General features: G+C 41.7%; 1 protein-coding gene across 1 annotated transcript in view; it reads right to left on the reverse strand.

Annotated features, from left to right (window-relative positions):
- Nucleotides 1–22,076, reverse strand: part of fbn2b (fibrillin 2b) — an 81,129-nt gene extending 59,053 nt beyond the window's left edge. The window contains exons 1-4 of the mRNA XM_061825612.1: nucleotides 21,973–22,076; nucleotides 18,620–18,949; nucleotides 1,891–1,973; nucleotides 1,656–1,757 (exon numbers count right to left, since the gene is read on the reverse strand). Of these exons, the coding sequence (XP_061681596.1) occupies nucleotides 1,656–1,757; nucleotides 1,891–1,973; nucleotides 18,620–18,804 (370 nt within the window). The 5' untranslated portion in view covers nucleotides 18,805–18,949; nucleotides 21,973–22,076. The remainder of the gene's footprint in view (nucleotides 1–1,655; nucleotides 1,758–1,890; nucleotides 1,974–18,619; nucleotides 18,950–21,972) is intronic.
- Nucleotides 22,077–22,848: the final 772 nt, after the last annotated feature.

The following is a 22,848-nucleotide window of genomic DNA, read 5'->3' on the forward strand; positions in this document are numbered from 1 at the left end:
GACTGCAAACGATCACTCACGCGACCATGATACACAAATCACGACCACCGGCAAATTAAACTGGCTCACATCGTATTGATATCTCAGTATTTTCCCTTCCACTCACTGCAAAAATAACAAAATAGCTCCGTAATGCACAACAGGAGGATGGTGAGGACTCACAGTATGTACGAGTGAGTGACAGTTCAGCTGAGCTCTTCTAAGGTCTGTAAGCTTTAATTTATCGGTTCACTTTCCGTGCCCTTTGACCCATTCTGGAACATGACTTCATTGCTTTTGCCAAAGCAGTGATGCTGAAAGAGACCAGTGTGCATCCTGCTGTACAGGTCAGAGGCTATCCCCGCCCCATCTCCAGGACCTTCCTCTTCAGAGGAGGTCACCATTAGTCTGGACTCACACAGATCTTTGCATTACATGCACTCGCTTTGCATGTGTCTGCGCACTCAGCTCGCTTTTCTTTTTTTAAATCATCTGATATAAGATTCACATTGGTATGTGTAATTGTGCGAGTTGGGCCTTTGCGCACTCCAAATCGAATGTAAGCATGTGTGAAGGTTTTGGCGGGAGGCCAGGCATGACTGATGAGCTGACTTTGACCTACTAAAGCAATGAGGCTGAACACATTGCACACTTCTTAATACACACATCCACACACACTTTGCACGCTACAACAGTGGGCTTAAAGTGTTTGCTAACACCCTTCTCATTTAACTATTGCTTTAACCCTACACTAATCCCCAATAAGACTATTTTGACTTTGCGCGCCTCACCACATACTGTAGATGTACTGTACTCCTCTTAAATAGGTCAAGGCAATCAGAATCTCAACTGGAATTGATCAACTGAAGAGCTGGCAAGAAACTCCAAGTCTAAGTCTGCACACACAATACAAGATATGCGTCCAGTGGGAAATAAAAATGTAGTGTTGGAAACAACATTATTTTATAAGTAGCTTGAGCAGTTTGGGTTGCATGAGGAAAAATTCCTTTAGAGAGATAATAATGCTAGGAAAATTATACTAAAACTAAACACATGGTAGATTGTCCGCCCTCCCGGAATTTGTATAATATTGAGATTCTCTGGCTCTGAAAGTCATATCTCCCAAAACAAAATCCGAATCACGTGATCCATTTCAAATCAATTTCAAGGGCACGTCAAAAAATAACACGGTAGACCAACGTACTGTGTGTTTCATTAAAACACAAATAAAAAAAAAAAACATGCATAAACATTAAATGCTCATACATATAAAACCAATAAATCACTGAAAACCACAGCAAGAACTAAATAAAACAGTGTGCTGGCAATTCTTGCACATCGTTGAGGAATGCGAAGTAAAAAAAAGTGAGTTTTAAGAAGTCATTGTGGAAGTCTCGAGCTGTCTGCAGTCGTCAATGATCAGGATTGAACAAATATTTGAAGAAGATGACTTAGTTAGGGCAAAACACGACCATTACGATTTTGGTAAGTAAAAAGTACATGTAAATCACAAGTAAGTCTAAAAAGTACATGTAAATCGGAAGTAAGTGTATTCGATATTTGCAAATTATTTGCATTTGGTTCGCATGTGAAAAATACCCAAATTAATCGATGATTGTACTTTTCACAGGGTAGTGTTTCCCAGTGTTTCTGTGGAAAGTGTGACGTTAACTCACCTCCTCCTCCTGCCCCACAGCTGGAAGAAAGCTGCCCGTTTGAACAGGTGCACATGTTGGGTCTGGAACAGAAGCCATCACCACAGGAGTTCCTGCAAATTGCTGTTAGGTCACAAGAGAAAGGGGAGGGGACATCATTTAACACATCAGGTAATGCAGCAACAGAAAAGTCTTCTTTTCTCCGCTGGACATGATTTGATAAGAGTGAAGAGGATTATTGGATGGTGGAACCTACGGACAATACACTGGTTCCCGCCTGGTAGAGTCTTCCAGCCAGGGCAGCAGTATGAATGGAAGCGAGAGCCACACACATTGGGTCTGTGAGAAGAAAGAGTAACCAAGTTAGAAATCAATCATATTTGAAACCCCTAAAAGATGGAAAGTGTCCGATGTTAGTTTCAAAACTGGCCAAGACCCAAGACCTGCTTTGCTTTTGCTTTAAGACACACGTAAACAAAATGAAACACTTGCAAAGCTCTCCCCAGTTATGCCTGATGTGTTTCCCAGATCATGGAGAGGAATGGGTTTCTCAGGTCTTTGGCCATCACTGGCCAACCACTCAGAAAAACGGAAAAAAAAATAGGTCTACTCTCTTCAGTCGACAGATATAACAGTCATTGCAGCCTATGGAGCATTTCATTGTTCTCGGCCACAAGCTTTACTCTCAGGAAACAGCAAAACCACATTTGCAAATGACTGGCATTACTCACACACACACAAAAACACATTAAGGTTTTGTAAACCAATAAGAAGACACCGATGTGCTACCTAGAATAAAAACAAAAATCCACTCTATCCTTAAAAAATATATTTCAGTTGTGATGTAGAAGTAAATACGTTGCAGCAATTTGAAATGATTCCAACAGTGTGGGTGCACTAATGCTATTGATCAAGAGCTTTCAAAGCAAATAATGATGGTTGTATCTGTGGTCATTTTGTGGTGTGGTCCCTTTTATGCATTTTCTACAACTAATGTTTTATTGACCACAGACTGGACAATTGGAATAAACAAATATCTTGATCGACATTTGCCTCAGAGATCACATCTACACATCCAATTTCTATCTCAAAGGGTATCAATAATGATGGGCCTTGTAGGCACCAAATCGAAGACGAGCAACTTCTTGTGTTGAAGGGTAATTCCACGGCGTTAGACCAACCTAACTTGACACTTGACTCAAAGCCCCATCCCTTCATCCATTCTCAATACCACTTCTCCTGTTCAGCGTCGCAAGGTGCTGGAGCCTATCTTGGCAGACTTCAGCCGAAAGGTGGAGTACACTAGAGATGGAGACGGCAGTTCTTTTCAGTCTACTGAAACACTCGAATCAGTTCCTTAAAAAGATTTGTACGAAAGACTCGTTCACCAAATCATTCAGTTGTTTTTTATGAAATAATTTAAGTGCCTCATCATTCTGTTAATGCAGTGTTTTTCAAACTGGGGGGTGCGAGGTCACAATAAACTACCATAAACACTTCAATATTAAGTGACACCCCGCTGTGTTCTTCTTCTTCTTCTTTTTTTTTCGGCTTGTCCCGTTAGGGGTCGCCACAGCGTGTCATCTTCTTCCATCTAAGCCCATCTCATGCATCCTCCATTCTAACACCCACTGTCCTCATGTCCTCCTTCACAACATCCCTTCACCCGTTACTTTGGTCTTCCTCTCGCTCTTTTGCCTGGCAGCGCCATCCTCAGCACCCTTCTACCAACAATCTCACTCTCTCATCTCTGAACATGTCCAAACCATCGAAGTCTGCTCTCTCGAACCTTGTCTCCAAAACATACAACTTTGGCTGTACCTCTAATGAGCTCATTTCTAATCCTATCCAACCTGCACACACTAAGCGAGAACCTCAGTATTTTAATTTCTGCTACCTCAAGTTCTGCTTCCTATTGTTTCTTCAGAGCCACCGTCTCTCATCCATACATCACGGCCGGCCTCACCACTGTTTTATAAATGTTCCCCTTCATCCTAACGGAGACTCCTCTGTCACATGGAACACCAGACACCTTCCACCAGCTGTTCCAACCTGCCTGGACCTGTTTCTTCACTTCCTTACCACACTCACCATTGCTCTGCATTGTTGACCCCTAGTATTTGAATTCGTCTACACTCGCTAGCTCTTCTCCCTGGAGCTTCACTCTTCCTCCTCCGCCCCTCACATTCATGCACATATATTCTGTTTTACTTTGGCTAATCTTCATTCTTCTCATTTTCAGTGCGTGCCTCCATCTTTCTAATTGTTCCTCCGCCTGCTCCCTGCTTTCACTGCAGATCACAATATCATCTGCAAACATTATAGTCCATGGGATTCCAGTCTGACCTCATCTGTAAGCCTATCCATTACTACCGTAAACAGGAAAGGGCGAAGCGCGGATCCCTGATGCAGTCCCACCTCCACCTTAAATTCTTCTGACACACCTACGACATATCTCACCGCTGTTCTACTGCCCTCATACATGTCCTGTACTATTCAAACATTTTTCTCCGCCACACCAGACTTGTGCATGCAGTACTCCTTCTTTTGTGTCTAACCTGGTGTACGTGTCTTCATATGCCTCTTATTTAGCCTTTGCCACCTCTACCTTTGTCCTATGTCGCATCTCGATGTACTCCTTCCGCCTCTCCTCAGTGCTCTCAGTGTCCCACTTCTTCTTTGCTAATCTCTTTCCTTGGATGATTTTCTGTATTTTGGGGTTCCACCACCAAGTCTCCTTCTCCCCTTTCCTATCAGAAGGCACCCCAAGTACTCTTCTGCCTGCCTCTCTGAGTACCTTGGCAGTCGTATTCCAGTCTTCCGGAACTCTTCCTGTCCATCTAGAGCCTCTCTCACCTCTTTCCGAAAGGCCACACAACATTCTTCCTTTCTCAACTTCCACCACCTGATTCTGTGCTCTACCTTTGTCTTCTTAATCTTCCTACCCGCTACCATACTCATCCTACACACCACCATCCTATGCTTTCGAGCCACACTCTCCCACACCACTACCTTAAAATCAGTAACGTCCTTCAGGTTACATTGTGTGCACAAAATATAATCCATCTGCGTGCTTCAACCTCTGCTCTTGTCGATCAATCTATGTTCCTGTCTCATCTGGAAATAAGTGTTCACCACTGCCAATTCGATCCTCTTTGCGAAGTCCACCACCATCTGACCCTCAAAGTTCCTTTGCAGAATGCCGTACTTACCCATCACTTCTTCATCCCCCCTGTTTCCTTCGCCAACATGTCCATTGAAATCTGCATCAAACTCTCTCTCTCTCTCTCTCTCTCTCCTCTCTCTCTCTCTCTCTCTCTCTCTCTCCTCTCTCTCTCTCCTCTCTCTCTCTCTCTGTTAGTTACTCAGGACTACTTCATCAACTTCCTTCCAGAATTTCTCTTTCAACTTGAGGTCACATCCTACCTGCTGGGCATATCCGCTAATCACATTATACACAATACCCTCAATTTCAAATTTCAGCCTCATCACTCAATCTGATACTCTTTTCACCTCCAAGACATTCTTAGTCAGCTCTCCCTTTAAAATAACCCGCACTCCATTTCTCTTCCCTTCTACTCCATGGTAAGAAAATTTTAAACCCTGCTCCTAAGCTTCTAGCCTTACTTCCTTTCCACTTGCTCTCTTTGATGCACAATACATCAACCTTTCAACTAATCATCATTTCAACTAACTCCCGAGCTTTTCCTGTCATAGTGCCAACATTCAAAGTCCCTACACTCACTTGTAGGGTCTGTGCATGCCTCCTCTTCTTCTTCTGCCGAGTATGCCGCTTTCCTCCTCTTTTTTGTCTTTGACCTACATTATCTGAATTTCTACCTACCCCTTGCAGATTAACAGCGCAAACAGTGACAACCAATCAAAGGAAAGGGGCTGATCTTAGACAAATATGGACAAAGCAGATACAAAACTGGGTCAAACAAAAGTAGTTGTTTTTTTTTTTGTAAAGGAAACTGTTACTTTCATACGAATTCCTTGTTAGAGAGTCACTCAATGAAGGTATAAATAGCCAAAGTACAAGACATTTAAAGCAACACAGTGAAGTTATTTTAGCACATCTGCCTCAGAGTTCTGAAGTACAGGGTTCCAATCAAGGGATTCTTGTGTAAAGTTCAAGTTGTACTGTATGTTCTCTGGGTACTCTGACTTCTTCCTCAAATTGGAAAAAACTTCCAAGTTAGGATCATTGAATGATTCGAAACTAGCCATAGGTTTAAATGTTTGTCTGGTAGGTTGTTTGTATGTGCACTGTGATTCACAGAAGACCAGTCCAGGGTGTACTCCACCTCTGGCCCTAAATCAGACTGGATAAATTCTACCCCACCCATAACGAATAAGGACAACTTTTATAGAAGATAGATAGATTAATATCACTCTTAAATGTATGTGAGCATTCAGTATAGTGAAAACACATTCTGCTAGAAAGTGCATAAATAGGATTGAAGACTACATTTGTGTTCACTGCCAAGGCCCAGTGTCCTTGGCATTGGTTGATCAATTTATATCTGGTTAACAGAAAAGCAAAAGAGACTATTTCTGGACTAGAAATGCTAAAATGCAACACTCAAATCCAAATGTGTGCACAAGAATGACAATAAGTACATGATGTGTCCAGTTTCTGAAGTTTTTATTTAATGAGGAACACATGACCTTCCATCAGTGTGGCAATGACAGGTGGCTTTTGCCAAAGAGGTGGACAAGCAAAACGAGGAATTTACATCTCAGAAGTAGAGAAAGCAATAGGAGGAAGAGGAAGGAAGGCAAGAGTCGAAGCAGTGGACCCTTTGTGACCATGGCCAAAACTAAAACATGACGTTGGAAAGTGTGAAGTGATAGGGCAGGAGGAGGACAAGACGGTGGGAAAGGAAAAAGAATGGGGGATAAGTGGGAGGGAAAGCAAAACAAGAAGAGGAGGAAGCCACACTAGGAGTGGAAAACTGAGATACTGAAAGGAGAGGTCGTTGCAGAGTCTTGGTGAGGGGTCAATTTTCTGGGGCACAAACCAAACATTGTTACAGTCTAAAAACACCTCAGCAATGCATAGCCCTGAGCATTCCAGCGCTAAATGAGCAACTGATTTATTCCCTCCTCTTGTTTCTCCAGAGTGCTGAAAATATTCCACTGTTACAGACTGGGAGGATGTTAATATAGGACAGATTTTATGCGCCTGACCCTGAGGTGCTCTCCTTTGTTATTCTTCCTCTGTCCCTCTATCCCAGTCTTTCCTGCAGGTCAGCGCCTGCTCTCTCGCAGGGCTTTGGAGGGCCGATTCCAGTCAAACAGAATGAAAGACAGAAATGTAAAAAGAGTTTAAACCCTGGGGGTTTTGCTCAATATTGAAATGTCCCAATGTTCTCAGGGCTCAATCTAAAGGAGATTAAGTCTTGTGCGTCCACGTTGCGACCTTTGAAGCTGCCTCCTGGCCCGTAAATTGCTCGTTAACTGCCATTAATAGTAATAAAACGAAAATGGCTACCACCTAATCTGAAGGAAAATGTGAAGCAGGGACCAAAAAAAGGAAAGGAGAAATCCATTGACTTGAAAAAAAGAACACTAACTCAAATAACATTAAAAAGGACAAACACTTTTGCATTAACTCTACTTTTTACCGCCACTAATGTTTGGATTGCAGTTAGTTAATTGCACAGAACAAATATGTAAACACAACACTTGTTTTTGAGTTGAACTCAAAAATCCCATAGTCTCTGGTATTTCTCTGAAATATTTTTCATAAATCTGTCTAAATCTGTTAAGAACGTCTTCTTTTGCTGAGATAATCTAGCCATAATCTATCTATATGTGGCATATTAGATACTGATTAGATAGCATGATTATTGCTCGTTTGGGCCTTAGGCTGCCCAAAATAAAAGGCCACTTTGATTTAGAGTCCCTATTTAATCAGCATCTCCATATACAACACTTGTGAGATAGTCGATGGACTAACTGGGAAAAAAATAAAGGCTCACCAAAACAGATTTTGAAAGATCTGTAAAAAATATTTGAGATAATGCATACATTGAAATAGTCTTTGAATGAATGAATGAAATGTTTTAATTCAGTTCAGTTCATGAAAAATTGGAGGAAATACAAAAGTTTTACATTTATATTTTTATTCAGTCTAGCTATCAGTAACTGACCTCAAAAGAATGAATACAAAAAGTTTTGTATTAAAACTTTTGTTTGAGGTATTCTGTTTTTGCCATTTATGAAGTTCATCTTATTTCAGTAAGGGATTGTTTATACTGTAATTTGTTTCTTCGTTCCTGCATGTTTGGAACAAATGTTCAATCTATTAGAAAGTTACAAGGGCAACCTGCTTTTGTTCTTACCTCTCTTCTTACCTTAAGGCTCCGTCACACCATGACGTTCTGGTCAATGTCCTCTGAACATTTCAATCGTTCTATTTTTCAGCGTTCTCAAAAGCGGATGACACATCTGGCGTGTGATTAACGTGTGTCTCACGCATGACTTAACGTGTGTGTAACGCACGAAAAGCGTGTCTAACGCACGAAAAGCATGTCTAATGCACGAAAAGCGTGTAACAGTGACCAAATAAGATACCCCTAAACACCATTGGCATGTGCAAACGCGTCATTGGGGCACGACGAGCAATTTGTCAACGTAAGACTTGTCACGTCCCATCGGAAACGAGAGTAGGACCCAAATGCAGGAATTCGGAAGACGCAAGGTAGTTCAAGAAGAGACACGTTTATTATATGCAGAGGGATCGAGCAGGCAGTCCGGTGCAGCAGCGGTAGTTCGGACGACGGGCGAAGCAGGAGTCGGCGCACCGGGGAACAATCAAAGCAGGCAGAAGTATCAAAGGACTCAGGCTTACAAGGTTGGTCGGAGAACGGACGAAGGTCGGTACACACAGGTTCAATCAGGGATACCGGAGCACACGAATGGGACATGAAGATCATATGAACTGGCCCGGCCAGTTGTCATCGCGGTCATATAAATCCACAGCATCATCAGGCTGCATGAGGCGCAGGTGTGCATCTTCCAATCAGAGCACCTGCGCGGACACCCGCACAGCTCGTGCTGGAACGGCAGGATCATGACAAGACGAGCGTGTTGCGCGTGTGACCAATGGGTGAATAACGACAGAAAAGCGTTTTGCTGGCGTGTAATTTTTACAGTGGAACCAGCACTAAAACGTTGGAAAGTTCATAGTCACTTCAGTTGTTGTCGTGAGTTAGAACAGTGAGCATCATGCCGCCGAGAAGAAAAAAAAGTTAGGGTGCGGACTTCAGCAACTAGCGCTGCTAGTAAGAAAGCTAAGCCTTTTTCATCACGAGCAATGTGTTTGGAGGAAACACAAGATCAGGAGGATGAGCACGTCCGCGAAGTCACGCACCATGTGACACCCCCTGGGGACCCTAAACACCTTGCAAACCCCAGAGAGGACGGTCCGACAAAGAGACAAAAGAACCAAAGAAAGGATTGCGGGATCCTGGACCGGGCTGTTGAGGATAGTCTGGTGGAGTTTTTCCACGAAAACGAACTGCTGCTTTCTGGATCTTCCATAGTAGGTGCTCTCTACCGTAGCTTAATATTAAATGGACTTTTACCTCGATTTATATACCCATATGCATGGACGTTCGGGAAACGCACGAATGACGCTCAATGTACTCCGAACGACGTTTGTTTGACTTTAGTTACACGCTGTGTGCGCTAGGGGATTGTTCAGTGGTCGTTAACAGGTTGCCAGTGAGTCATCCACTGCAAAGCAAACGATTAAGTAACAACCAAGTAAAGCTCGAGTTACGACTGACTAACGATAGCCAAACGCGTGCAACGCTCGGCGAACCTTAGTAAAACGTTCCTCAAACGTTTTGAACGTTCTGCAGCGTTTAAAATTAAACGTTGATGAACGCTGGTCATGGTGAGAACTTTTGTGCATGTTCACAACTTTTTTTCCGGACCGGCGTTCTCCGGCGATTCCCGGCGATCATTGACGTTCACTAGCGTTCAAACAACGCTCTTCTGGAGCTATCCCGGTGACTATGGGCGACTACCAACGTTTCCTCAAACGCGAGAGAACGCTGACCAGAACGTCATGGTGTGATGGGGCCATTACCTATGGCAATGATTGAGTTGACATTGTTGTGTGTTTGCACTTTATCCATACTTTCTTTCATCCATCTACTCATCCATTTTCTGCAGGTCTACAGAGCTGGAGTGGGGTATACCCTCGACTGATCCCCAGTAGGTTGCATGGCATGTTTGCTTTTTAATATACGTCACAAGATCACAGTCCTTTGTGATCAGTTGCTTCATTCTTGTAAGAGTCCATGTTGCTTTTTGCAGAAACTGCAAACAAACAGCCCCAAAAAATTACAGTGCTGTTTATTTACTTTGATTCACTGTTTATCGTTGCTGCAGGTACACTCATTGCTGTTCTAGTTTTCAAGCATTCACTGGCTCTGAAATTCTTCAATCACCTTTTTTCCTTTGGCCAATGAAGCACTGATGTCATTCCTCAGAGTTTCCAGTGAACGGTTACAGAATTCGAAAGTACAAAATCAACACAGCCCAAGGGTCCATCCACCCATGCAGAATCCCCAGGGTCAAAGGATCAAGCAGTTGAGAGCAGCCTGTTCAACCGACAACAAAGGGTCGCCATGTGACCACAGACTGCTTCCGTGGAGGCCAGATCGAAGTTTAGCTCGGGTTCTCGACGACCCTGCATGTGTTAGTTTCAGTGGCCCGGTCAAAGATCAAAAGTCATCTGTCTGGTATTTGAACCAAGTTAAGAGTGATGTATAGTTGCCTGAAGCAACACTTGTGCCTGTTGGCCTGCTATGAGGTTAGGAGTGAGAAGGATTGAGGAATGTATAGAAGATGACACACGTGGTCATGAAGAAAACCAATAAAAGGTACTTCACAGCAGTAACATCATTCAACGGCAAACATTATATCAGGAGCTTGGGCAACACACCCAAAGCAGATCATATCAACTGGGGTAGCAACTTTTATTGCAAAAGATTCAGCCAGCTTCTCCTTATTCCTAAATGATGGATAACCCCTATTTGTAAAATTCAGAAAAATAGATGCCAAAGCTGTCCATCCATCTAACTATCTTCCATACAGCTTATCCTCACTAGACTGTAACCTTTCTCAGGTGACTTTGTGCGAGAGGCGGGGAACACCCTGAACTGGTCGCCAGCCAATCGCTGAGTACAAACTAAATGAACTAAGCTAAACTACACAAGCTAAATGCGGGTACATTTCAAGTGGAAAATGGTAGTTCCCCACTCATCTTGAATTTAAATTCTTTCAAAGCACTATTCAGGTAGGTTTGGCGTAGAAAATATTCAATTTTGTAAAGTATTACATTTTATTTTATTAGGGGGAAAAAGGGACTTGGTGAGCCAGACATTCTAGGGACTGGTGGAGGACTCAGTCCATTCAAATTGGGAGTGACTATTGATGTTGTCCTAATTTTGTACTTTTGGACTAACTGTCTTTAAAGTGGAGAAGGTTCTAAGGCGGGTCCTTTCAGCAAGGCTTGTTAAAGCTGTTTTGAATTTACAAGGAAGCTGGTTGGCAAGTAAGAGCTGGAATTTTGCCTCACTAGCAAAAATATTGACTATTAAAGAGAAAATGTGGCACTTTTCGCTTTTTGGCCTGCATTGAAGGTAATTGTGGAGGACAGTGAAGCTGTTAATTCCTTGCTGTGTGAAGTATTGCTTTAGAAATCACTCCTGTAGACGAGTGATTAGTCCTTTCACATGTGCACTGATATTATTTTTCTAATGGACAACACTATGAATTTCTTGTCCCTGCAATTTGATGCTGGCCAATCTGAGCCAAAGCTTCCAAAGTTATATGATGATTTTATGAATATGAACATTAGGACAATAGCAACTGCATTCTTTAACTACCAAGCAGGGCAAAGATTGGTTTAAAGATGCCGTATTAACTAACCCTTCGTGCCACAATTTTGGTAGACTCATGCATGGTACTAATTTTTTAGATTCAGCTGTGAACTGACCTATCAATGAGACAATCTGCTTCTTTACATAGAATTGTGTTCCTTCTCTGTTTATCCTTAATTCTCACACAGTCAGGGTAGATTCGGGGACAGTTCAGATGTCACAGTGGTCATAAATTGGAGTATTTTTTTCTCCCCACAGTTACATTTAGAACAATGAAGTGGACTGTGATGGAGAGACAAAGCTCTGTGTTTTTATATTTCCATTTACAGTTACACACTTCATCTGTATTATTCAAGAAATTTAAAAAAAAAATGTTCAAAAAGTGCAGATGTGATGCAGTGTGTGTTTTTGAGTGGGAGACAATTATTAAGTGGAAGTATGTGCCTCCTCATGCTGACGCCGACTCTGGAGCCCGGCCTGGCAGGGGAGCTTCATTCTACTCTCTCGGGGCAACAAAAGTTGCCCCAAAACTGCTCGGGGTCTCAGTTTCTTCTATAGAATGCTTTGACAGAATGGGAAAGACCCTAACAGAATCTGATCATCTGGGTGGGAACGTACTGGCATTCATGGTAAACCGCAGGCCAAACCGTAATGCAGCCCAAGCCCACCACAGACTGTTACAGATACTGTGATAGCCCCAGAGAAAAATTTGCGAGAGTAGACTACAGAGAAAAAAATGGCCAAAATATCATGCTACAGGCCAACAGGCACCCCAAAAAATAATCAACAGCGTGCGGGTTGCCAGTTCTTCGACTGTGGATGCCCACAGCTTAATGTTTTTGGGGTACAATACAAGTCCACCAAAATAATGACACTCAGCCAGCCCCTGTTCCGAGGCACTCTCTCACATCACCGCATTGCCGGATAGAACATGTTCCGCTTTGTGTCAGCTTCCCTGCACTTGGAGGCCCTTAAACACTGATACCACAGTCCTAATACCTTCTTCATTTCACAATGAATAAGAAACTCTGCCGAGGTTAGGGCACCCAGCGTGCCAGTGTTTATGTCATGTAGTACCACCCCTCATCTAGCCCTGATAAGATTTCCTGATTGCATCACATCACCATTACGTTCATGTCACAATATGAGGAATCACATATTTTAACAGAATTCGTGTCCTTCCAGATTTAAATATTTTCCATCTATCCATTATCCAAGCAACTTATCCTCACAGGGGTCACAGGAGTGCTTGAGCCTATCACTGCTATCTTTGGGCAGGTGGCGGTGTACACCCTGAACTGGTTGCCAGCCAATCGCAGGGCACATAGAGACAGACAACTCACAATAATACTTGGGTGCAATTTAGAGTCTCCAATCAATGCATATATTTTGGGATGTGGGAGGAAACCGCAGTGCCCGGAGAAAACCCAGGCAGGCACGGAGAGAACATGCAAACTCCACACAGGTGGCGCCGGGATTCGAACCCCAGTCCTCAGAACTGTGAGAACATCGCTCTAACCAGTTGCTCCTCCTTTCCACCACTACATACACCATTAACACTAATTAGACATACAAATACTGTAAAATGTGGGAAATCGTTCCTTGACATTAGAAGTATTTGGATTTTTTCATGATGCATGCAAGGCAGCGTTCAAATCTAAAACACTTTCAGGCCTTCCCACAAGCAGAAATCCTGCTTCAATTAAAGCATTCAAGGCAGTTGGCCAAAAGTCTGATGAGAAACAAAGCTGAATGGATTGATACCAAGCAGCACTGTGTTGTGGGAACCTGGGAGTCAAAAGTACTCAGCATCAACACTAGAGGCTGTACTAAGGACAGATTTGTGGATATAGAATTCTCGCCAGCAAATAAACACTGCACGTTAGCCCAAGGCCAGCATAATGCCCGTCATTACACTAACCACCCTGCGTCTGCCACACGCAGTTACTGACAGTCCACTGTGATTGCTGCAACACTTGGATGAAAGCGTTGGATGCACTGCAGGGTGTTGAATGTACCACATATTGTTTTACTTTGAGCTGAAACAGTGACCTTCAACAACTCCTGTGCAACACGGATTTCCCCCACCACATACTTAAATGATTCCTTGCCTGCCCTCCCAGTTTACGTGCATATTGGCATATTTAACACACCTGTCAGTGGCAGTGAATGAGTTAAAAGTCCCCTAAGATCGTTTTTACTCATCAATAGTCAGATAATCAAAAAAACAACACATGCACAAAATATATGTGACAGACCTCTTAGACCCGTTTGATATGAATTTTGCATCTTACCAAGACATTTAGAACAAATGTATGCTTCAAATGTTGTGTGTGTTCTGTTCCCAGAGCACAAAGTAAAGTCTATAAAACTCTGCTGGGATGAATTTGGTGCAGAAGAACCCTTACCCAACCACATCAAACTAACCTTTGCCTTCTCAAATGTTCTTCAAAACAAACGGACCTAAAATAAATCTCACTGACACATTCCAATGTCTTAGAATATATCCTGCCCTCATGGACCAAATTTCTTATATACTGTAAGTATAAGGGCCAGGTGTCACAATACTTTGTCAACATAGAACATATTTCCTCAAGCGGTGTCTCAATAATACTCCTTTCACATTTGAAACTATTGAAAATATTTTTTCTGCCAGTGACGAACCGTAATAAAAAGTCCAATAAATAAACTTGAGACATAAAGCCAATTCGCTTAGGCCAGTTAAATGCAGCTCCTGAGGGAAGTAAAAATATACTGACAGTTGCCAACCAACATTAAAATTAACAGTCGGATTTCCGGTCCAAAAGACCAGGTGGCGCTACACTGCAGTCTTTTAATTTCTGTGCAATCTCTTTCCTTAAATTTAATGAGCTATTGGAAAAAAAAAAATGCATGAGACTTTCATCCCAGTCAATGCAATATTCCCGCAATTGCACAATGCAGTGGAAAAAGTCTGCAAGCTTTTCTTGTACTATTTGTTCTTCAATAAATAAATTAATGAATTAAATCAAATAAAATCACTCAGTGTTCGAAGAGAATAATACTGAAACTCACCTCATCTCTTGGTTTACGGTCACGCCACTATACAAACTGTGAATGTACACAGTAGATTATTGCTCTGTCAGGTCATATATTTAACTTGGGCAAAAGAATGCCCCCCAGATGTTATTCAGTAAAAATTTGAGACATGTCAGGAAACACAAACCAGATGATGAACTGTTCAACGCTAAATCAGCCATCCCAAACACAGACTCTTAGACTGATGCATTTATATTAAACTGGACCTCCAATATCTCATCACACTACCGTATTTCATATTGCTCTTATTGAAAATTTTGAACTAGCAGTATGTCATCCTTCTTTCTTGCGTTTTAACCAATAAAGTCAAGAAAACACAAGGGTACTGTCTGTGGGTCTACACTCTCTCCATTATCGCAGGACCCTGCGCTTTTGCTGCTTTGTTACCTACAACGGTGCAACAAACTCTGCTTTTCATAGGTCCTTTGGGTGAGAGACTACCTCATTTCCTGTGGCTTGGCACAAAGGCAAACAAATGTTGGGGCATATGGGGAGCATGAGTGGCAAAACTGATTTTGACGACGGGGCTCAAAAAAGTAGGCCTCGTTATTATTATTTTTTCCACCCTGTAGCACAATCTACAAGGCCAGCTGATGTTGGCCGTTCTACAAACTGAAAGATTTTGAAGAACCTTAAACACCTCTAAAAACATACATGACTACAGATGTGCATGGTATAAAGACATTATTTCATTTTGTGAGGATGGACGACCTCTACTTGGGTTGGATTTCAAAACAATTGGAATTTCACTTTACTAATAATTTGAATTGTCATACAAGCATAAAACTGAGTTAACTGTTTCAGAAGGGTAAAATGTGAAAACAACCTCTCCACCATTCTACCAATGCACCAAAAATACTCCTCATGCATTGAGGAGTTACTGTTATACAAATGTAAAAAGAAGTTTAAGTGTTGATAGTCAAATGTATAACTAGAAACACTTCACGTGAATCTTCTTGTGGACAATAAGTGTGTATGGGGACTTTGTCATCAAAAACAAACCAATGCAGTCATAGTGCAATAAGCTGCAGTAAGTTTTTCTGAAAACTTTTGGCAAGTTCCATATTTATTGTTGCATGGATTGTCATTTAAAGGTCTACTGTATTTCTCCTTTAAGTGCCCTAATATGTTTGTTTTTTCATCAGTATCAGTAAAGGGCTTGGTAGCTACCAGGACTTTCAGTAGGGACTTACCCAACTTAACTGACCTCTCAATACCACTACTGACATGTTACAATTATAGAAACTATCAATACTGTACAAAACACGGCATAACAACATGAATCAGTGCCATGCACGTACACAATATGGGCCAGTACAGTATAAAAGACCAAAAACGTGACAAAAAAAAAAAAACAAATAAAACCCATCATACTCAACAACAAAAAAAAGTGGATTAATAAGAGCAAATCACAACAGGTGTGTTTTGCAAGTATGACAAGGCATGCTCAGACCAATAAATTAGAAAATGGAAAAATGCGACTTGACCCTGGCTGGCCCTCTCGGGACAAATTGGAAAACTGAAGGGTTAAAAAAAAAAAAACGAACATTCACATTCAGGTCGTTGTGAATGAACTGTTTTAAATTCATAGAATAAATATAAAAAGTTTCAAATTTGGTCTGTGGAGCAGTCGTTAATAGATCTGAAGGCTCACTACTTGTCCATATAGTCACCAGACTCGATGCAGAACAGCCACTACCCGTACATCAGCTGCCTCAACTTAGCACATCCCTCAGTGACAGTGAACTAGTCTCTCCAGCTCCTAACCAACACACACAAGAATTTGGGTCACGCACTCCCTCCTCATCCCCACGTGGGACGTATTGTATAGAAAGCTGTTTTCTCCTCTCTTTCCCATGTAAAGTCAATTTGCAGTAAATACACATAGAGAGTTGAGAACGCCAGCCAGCCTGTTAAGGCCAAACGTGCTGTTTTGGCGGAAAACAATGCACTAGTATTCGCCAACATAATTTGATATAAAGTGGGCTGGCCTCACACCAGAGAGCACAGCAGTTGAAAGGGTGCTGCCAGGAAATCAGAGGGGGTAAAATCCTGGTTATGGTTTTTGGCCTCTTCAGATATAATATGTCGACAAAGCTCTCCAGTTGTTTATGGAGTCTTGGAGTAGATGCACTTTTCCATGATGCTGCTAATGAAGCTGTTTCATTCAAACTTTCCATCATACACTAGAGAAATACAAAAGCTACTTCGCCACTGGCCACCTAAGCCGGCGTTTTCATTTGTTTTCCCACGTTGAGATTTGAGATTGACTCATGCATTTGCAGCCTTCAGGGATAGTTCTCCACAAGTAACCAGTGTTGTTCAAGTTTGCTTTCCTTACGAACTAGTTTAAAGTTAATTTCACCATTCCAAAAATGAAATCGTTCACTTCATATTTCAAATTCAAAAACTACGTTCACTGTTCAAAAATGAACTTGTGCATACTTCCTTTTTTTTTATTAAGTATGCTGCAGACAGGCTATTACCCTCAGAATATTTGCATTTCATTTCCCCATTGCCGCCACCCATTCAGTCCACAGTAGCTAGCTCCAGCTTTCACCCTACAATCTCAAAAACCTATTGAGAAAAACTGTCTTAAAATGATGAAATAAAACAAAAAAACTTTTGTCCTTAACATGCAACAGAAACACAATGGACTATGACAAGCATAATGGGGAAAGGACACTGAGAATTTAATTTATCACAGCTCTGGCTAAGTAGATTTACAAAATATTTTATCATTATTTGTTCTTATAATTAAAAAAAATAATCAGTGTCATATAATGTGTGACTGTTCTGACTTGACCATTCTATGCAAATTTTCCAAGTACTGTTTTGTAATAAATTTTTACAATTTACCCAGTGCCACTGAATGCCGCTTGCACACTCACGCAGTTGCAAGATAATCATAAATGGCGGCAAGTAATTGGGTGGCCAAATATGCCGTTTTGAGGCTGACAAGCAAAGGCTCATATGTTATGTGTTCAGCTGTGTTTTGTCCTGGAAGTCTCTCACAAAACCAAGCACAATTGAATGAAAAGGAAAACTGTTCACAGATGCCAGAACCAGCGCGTTCTCAGTAACATTCATCGGGCAGAAATGAATTAAATCAGTTTACAATCGCCCAAAATATCAGGATCAGATTTAATGACCAAGTGTGTAAAAACACACAAGGAATTTTTCTCCAGCAGTCGGTGCAGCCCTGGTACGACATACAGAACAAGGAACAACGTAGCAACATGAACAAAGAACAAGAGACATTTCTGTTTATAGGGACTATTCCTTATAAGACGTGCAAGATGTAAAATCTACAGATTGATCTGTAGCGCTTTCCCGACGGAAGAAGCTGGAAGAGCTGGTGGCCAGGATGTGGAGGATCCGAAAGGATCCTACCTGCTCTGGACCTGGTTCATTTTGCGTGTAAGTCCTCAACCATTGAACCGTTGAATCTATCAACCGTTTCATGCCAGTTCCTTTATTGAACTGGTTCCGGTACAACACTGCACATAACTGTGGGTAAGTGAACGTTTAATGTGCCACAAAACGGGCCAAAATATTGTCTTGTAAATTCAACACTCCACAGAACAGAGTAATAAGGCCAAGACGGACAATGAATGAATGGATGGATAACAAAGATAGATGGCAAAGCATGCGTATTCAGGTTTCAAAATGGTCAAGGATTGAGACATTCTTTGAGTTTACAGATGCTCTGGGTGTGTCACTGGGTGCTCTGAAAATCTGTCCGACAGTTATCTATCCAATACTTCTAGCGCGGATGCTCTCCCTGCTCTTCTGCCTTGCAGGGGGATGAACGATATGCGGCACAGGCTTCATTTTGTCCCTTTGTTTCTTTTGAAATTTAGCAGGCCGTTAATCTATGGAGGGACTCGTCATCTGCGATCCGTTGCAAGGAGAAGGAGTGGAGGGGAATCCATGCTCATGCCTTTTGAGTTGTAGCTTTCAGCGGTGGGTTTTTAAAGATATACAGTAAGTTATTCTTACCCTCTCAGTGTCTCCTGACCACGGCGCCGAACCCGCTGCACCTCTCTCTGGTCCGGGGCGGTGTTGAAGCGGCTAGCCTGGAGCGGCTCGTTCCCGTTCGCAGTCTGACTGTACGCCACCTGGACTGGTGCAAGACATACTGCCACCCATCCCAGCAGCACCTGGGCCAGCTTCCCTGATCCCATTGGTCCGACCAGCGATCCCTCCAAATGAAACACAAGCCTTTACTGTTGCCTCTCAGACTCTCTGATCACCGTTTGGACCCAGACTCAGCAGAACAATCTTGACCTGGATCCAGACTAAGTCCTGGTGTGCTCTCCGCAGTCAAGACTGGAAAGAAAATAAAATAGAGATAAAAGTCCAGAAAAAAAACAAAAAACTAAGGTGCAGTATGACTCTCACATTTGCACTGTGAACGCGGCTCATCTATTACAATAGGCCACGTATTACAATTTTAGCGGCTGGCCTATTTTTACACTTGTATGGCTGTCAAGAATGTTAAATGTTACTGTTATATTATATATATGGTATGTGCATATATAGTTGAATAGAGTATAGTTAATAAAACCTTTATGACAATGACAGTCTGAATTGCGAACAGCATTGGACTGTGTTCTCTTGTAATTAATTCTTTTATTGTTATTATTATTACTGGGTGGTTTACTTTGACAAAATCCAATAACCTTGACCAGCTTCATGACTCAATTATACCACCTTTTGAAAGAGAACATGCTCTGTTTTCACTGATTGTCAGAATTAATGTAATAATAAGTTATTATTGTATTTGTATTTTGCAGTGGTATGGAACTACACAGCATCATATAATGCATAATTGCACTTTTTTCAATGGGTCGTAATGTTTTAGCTAGTTGATCTAATCAACTCGCTGCCACATTGATTCTTGGACAATGGGTTATGAATATAGAAAAAATCTGGATTTAGAGGTCCACACACTTAAAACATTGGAAAGTTAAACCCCTAAAAGTATTGGGCCTGCCTAGAGGGAGCCAGAGACACACAGTTGACAGGCAGAGAAGTTCCGTAAATGGTGAGGCACTAATAACCACTGACCTAAAATTTGTTCCCTAAAAAAAAGAAAATCGGGAATTCCAAAAGAAAACGTCAGACCAGTTAATAGAGGCAGACAAATTACTCATCAAGTATAGCAATTATGATCATTATGTAATTTAGACAAGCAGGGACATTCGAAATCATTTCATTTTGGATGAGCTGACCTCATACAAGAGCTGTATAGTCTTTCCATTTCTGGCTTTTGGGGGTACGTTACAGTTGAAAAACACACTGGGTCCCACTGAATTGTACAGCCTTGAGGTTTATTTTCTCTTCACCACCTCATTATAGACCATAGCTTGAAGAAAGAACTGTGGGGCCCTGGTCTGACTCTACCAACCGTGGCTCCCACCACAAGACATACAGTGTAAATAAGGCTGGACAAAGATATCTGGCACACATCACATGAAGAAAAAAAAAATCCTAATGTTCGACGAGGATGATGAGCAGTCAAGGATGCAGACTTGACAGCATTTGGCAGAGATGAAAGTATGAGTTCCAATGAATGTGTGTTCCTGCAGTTTACAACTTTTCTACTAAGAGAAAAGGAAGTCCCTGTCATAAGATCAACTGAGCAGCACAAGGCATTCTTCTCCATTACATTACAGATCAGAGCACTTTTACACTACATGCTGTCTAAAAAAATCTGGATTAATCTTGTGTTTGGAAAGTTGAAGTCTATACCCATCCATCCAATGTCAAAAGCGTTCCTTCTGTTCAGGATTCGAGCGTAGCCCAGCTGACTTCGGACTAGAGGAAGGCTACACCCTGAACCGGTCGCAAGTCAGTCGCAGGGCACATCTAGACACAGACAACCATACGCACCGCCAATGAGTGGGAACTTAACCCACGCTGCCCATACCAAAGTCAGGCGAATGTGCCATAAGTGACTAAGTCTACATCATTGTGACAAAATCTGAACAACAACTTTGTCAGAACAAGAAACTCTGGTGATTAGATGCTGAGAATGCAGCATTATTCCATTCCCCTTAAAAAATATTAATAATAATAATAAATGAAGGTTTAATGACAACAATAGCATTCTGTCTTATTCAAAATGCCAAATATTTTGTTTCTGGAAAATGGGGAAATATGTCAATTGATAACAGAGTTGTAATAATCTCCAGCAGGAAGATCAGAGCATTCTAAGCACCCAAGTACATGACTCTGACTTTCATCATGCGTTATTTTAATCCCCAAACATAAAGGTCAAATTTACAAGGGAATTCCTGTGATAGTGTGGTGTGGTATGCTATGATTTATCTAACTAAACAACAACTTCTGAAGCATTCAGGCAGCTTTTGTGAGAAAATGTCAATTTTGTTGTTCACCTGGATACATGGATTCTTTTTTGATCGTGAGTAACTGGAACCCATCCCAACAGACTTTGGGTAAGAGGCGGGGAACAGCTATTCACACTCACATTCACACCTATGGACAATTTCGAGTCTTCTATGAATCCACCAGGTAAGTTTCTAGAATGTAGGAAGAATTCTCACTACCTGGAAAATACATGCAAGATCACGGAATGAGATTCGAACACTGAACTTCAGAACAGTGAGGGAGCTAACCACTGCCTTAACATGGATTCCTCTATGCCAAATAGTAAATTTACATTTTTGTAATGTTGAAACCAAATAATAATAATACTTTTTAAATAAAAGAATTAACTGACTTGTATTTAGTTTAACAGTGGGAAAAACCGTGACTTTACTCTATGTGTCCTCTTACGCACCAGTTTGCCAAACACATGAAAAGTTGAACGACTAGAAAATGAAAAAAGTAAATAAAGTTGTATTTTTCGTGTGCAAATCACATGACTACTGTTTACTGTATACTACTATGCATTTTACACCACGGGGCTGCAGCACTGAGTCCTCACAGAAACTTTATGAATGGAAATAAAAGCATCAGCCAATACGTGCTTGATTAAACGCAAAAGTGAGCGGCACAAACAGGAAACTGTCATATTGCCAAGGGAAAGAATCGAGCAAAAACGTCACCACTAACCTATTTTTGTACATGCAAAGCAAAAAACAAACCAAAAAAAAAGGCCGGTTTAAAAATAACACACACATGAACATAACAATGTCAAACTTTTGCAGCAACTTGCAGCATTTTAACGCTCACGTGACGTGAATCTACTCGGTGGACAGGACGCGCTTAATCCGCCTTGAAACGCGCACGAGCTTTTGGAACAGTAGTCACCCCCTCGAAGTCATTGAAGAAATCACATTACACTCTTTTGTCATGAGGATTTCCAATAAGCATGACCGCAATACCTTGCAACGATCGGAGCGCCTTGACGTCGAGCAGCCCTCTGTCGGAATTAAGAGGCAGAAATATATGCGCCGTGCAGATGGAATATTCAACTACTATAGGCTTGGGAGTGGGGAAAAGTAAGGGAATTGCCCTGTTTGGGATAAGGGGAGGGAGTTAAAAAAAAAAAAAGTGTGTGTGTGTGGGGGGGGGGGGGGTTACTTAGGGGGGTAGTAACGGTCTAAAGGACAAACCCACATTCCTCAAGAAGACTCCTGGAGTTGTTCTAACAGGGGATAGCAGTGCTCAAACGTCACTATCATCCCTCCTCCAGGCAAAAGGACACTACACATGTGATAAGATGCATTTGCATTCACATCTGCCCGCTATAAAGGAGCCCACTTTATCAACAAAAGAAGGTGAAGGGGGTCATTATGGAGTCCAGTCGGGATTTGACGGAACATAAATATACTCCAAGTCGGGAAAATGTTAGTTTAAACTCCCACATTGGAGCACATTCAAGCAGTTCAATATCTGTTTGCACAAGAGGTCCACTTACAAAGCATAGTTCCTTGTTACAAATCCAACTAAAGTACAGGTGAAGTATACATTATGCCGTACTCCATGCTACTTTTCAGTTTAGTCTACCACCCTATGTAGTCAACTACACGTGTAGAAATGATGGTGTACCAATGCATTTCATTGTGAAATATTTAATTCACACTCTTAGGGCCTTGCGCACATCTCATCCCGAAATTTCTTTCATTTGCTGGTTCTTGAACCGCCAAATTTCAGCTCCACAAGTAAGACATTTTCAGGGTTGAATCTAATTTTGTACGCATATATTTGAGATTGTGTCTCAATATCATTTGAAAACTCATAAAATAACATTAACCCTT

Source organism: Syngnathoides biaculeatus, chromosome 7, assembly GCF_019802595.1.
Source record: "Syngnathoides biaculeatus isolate LvHL_M chromosome 7, ASM1980259v1, whole genome shotgun sequence".
NCBI classification, from domain to species: Eukaryota; Metazoa; Chordata; class Actinopteri; order Syngnathiformes; family Syngnathidae; genus Syngnathoides; species Syngnathoides biaculeatus.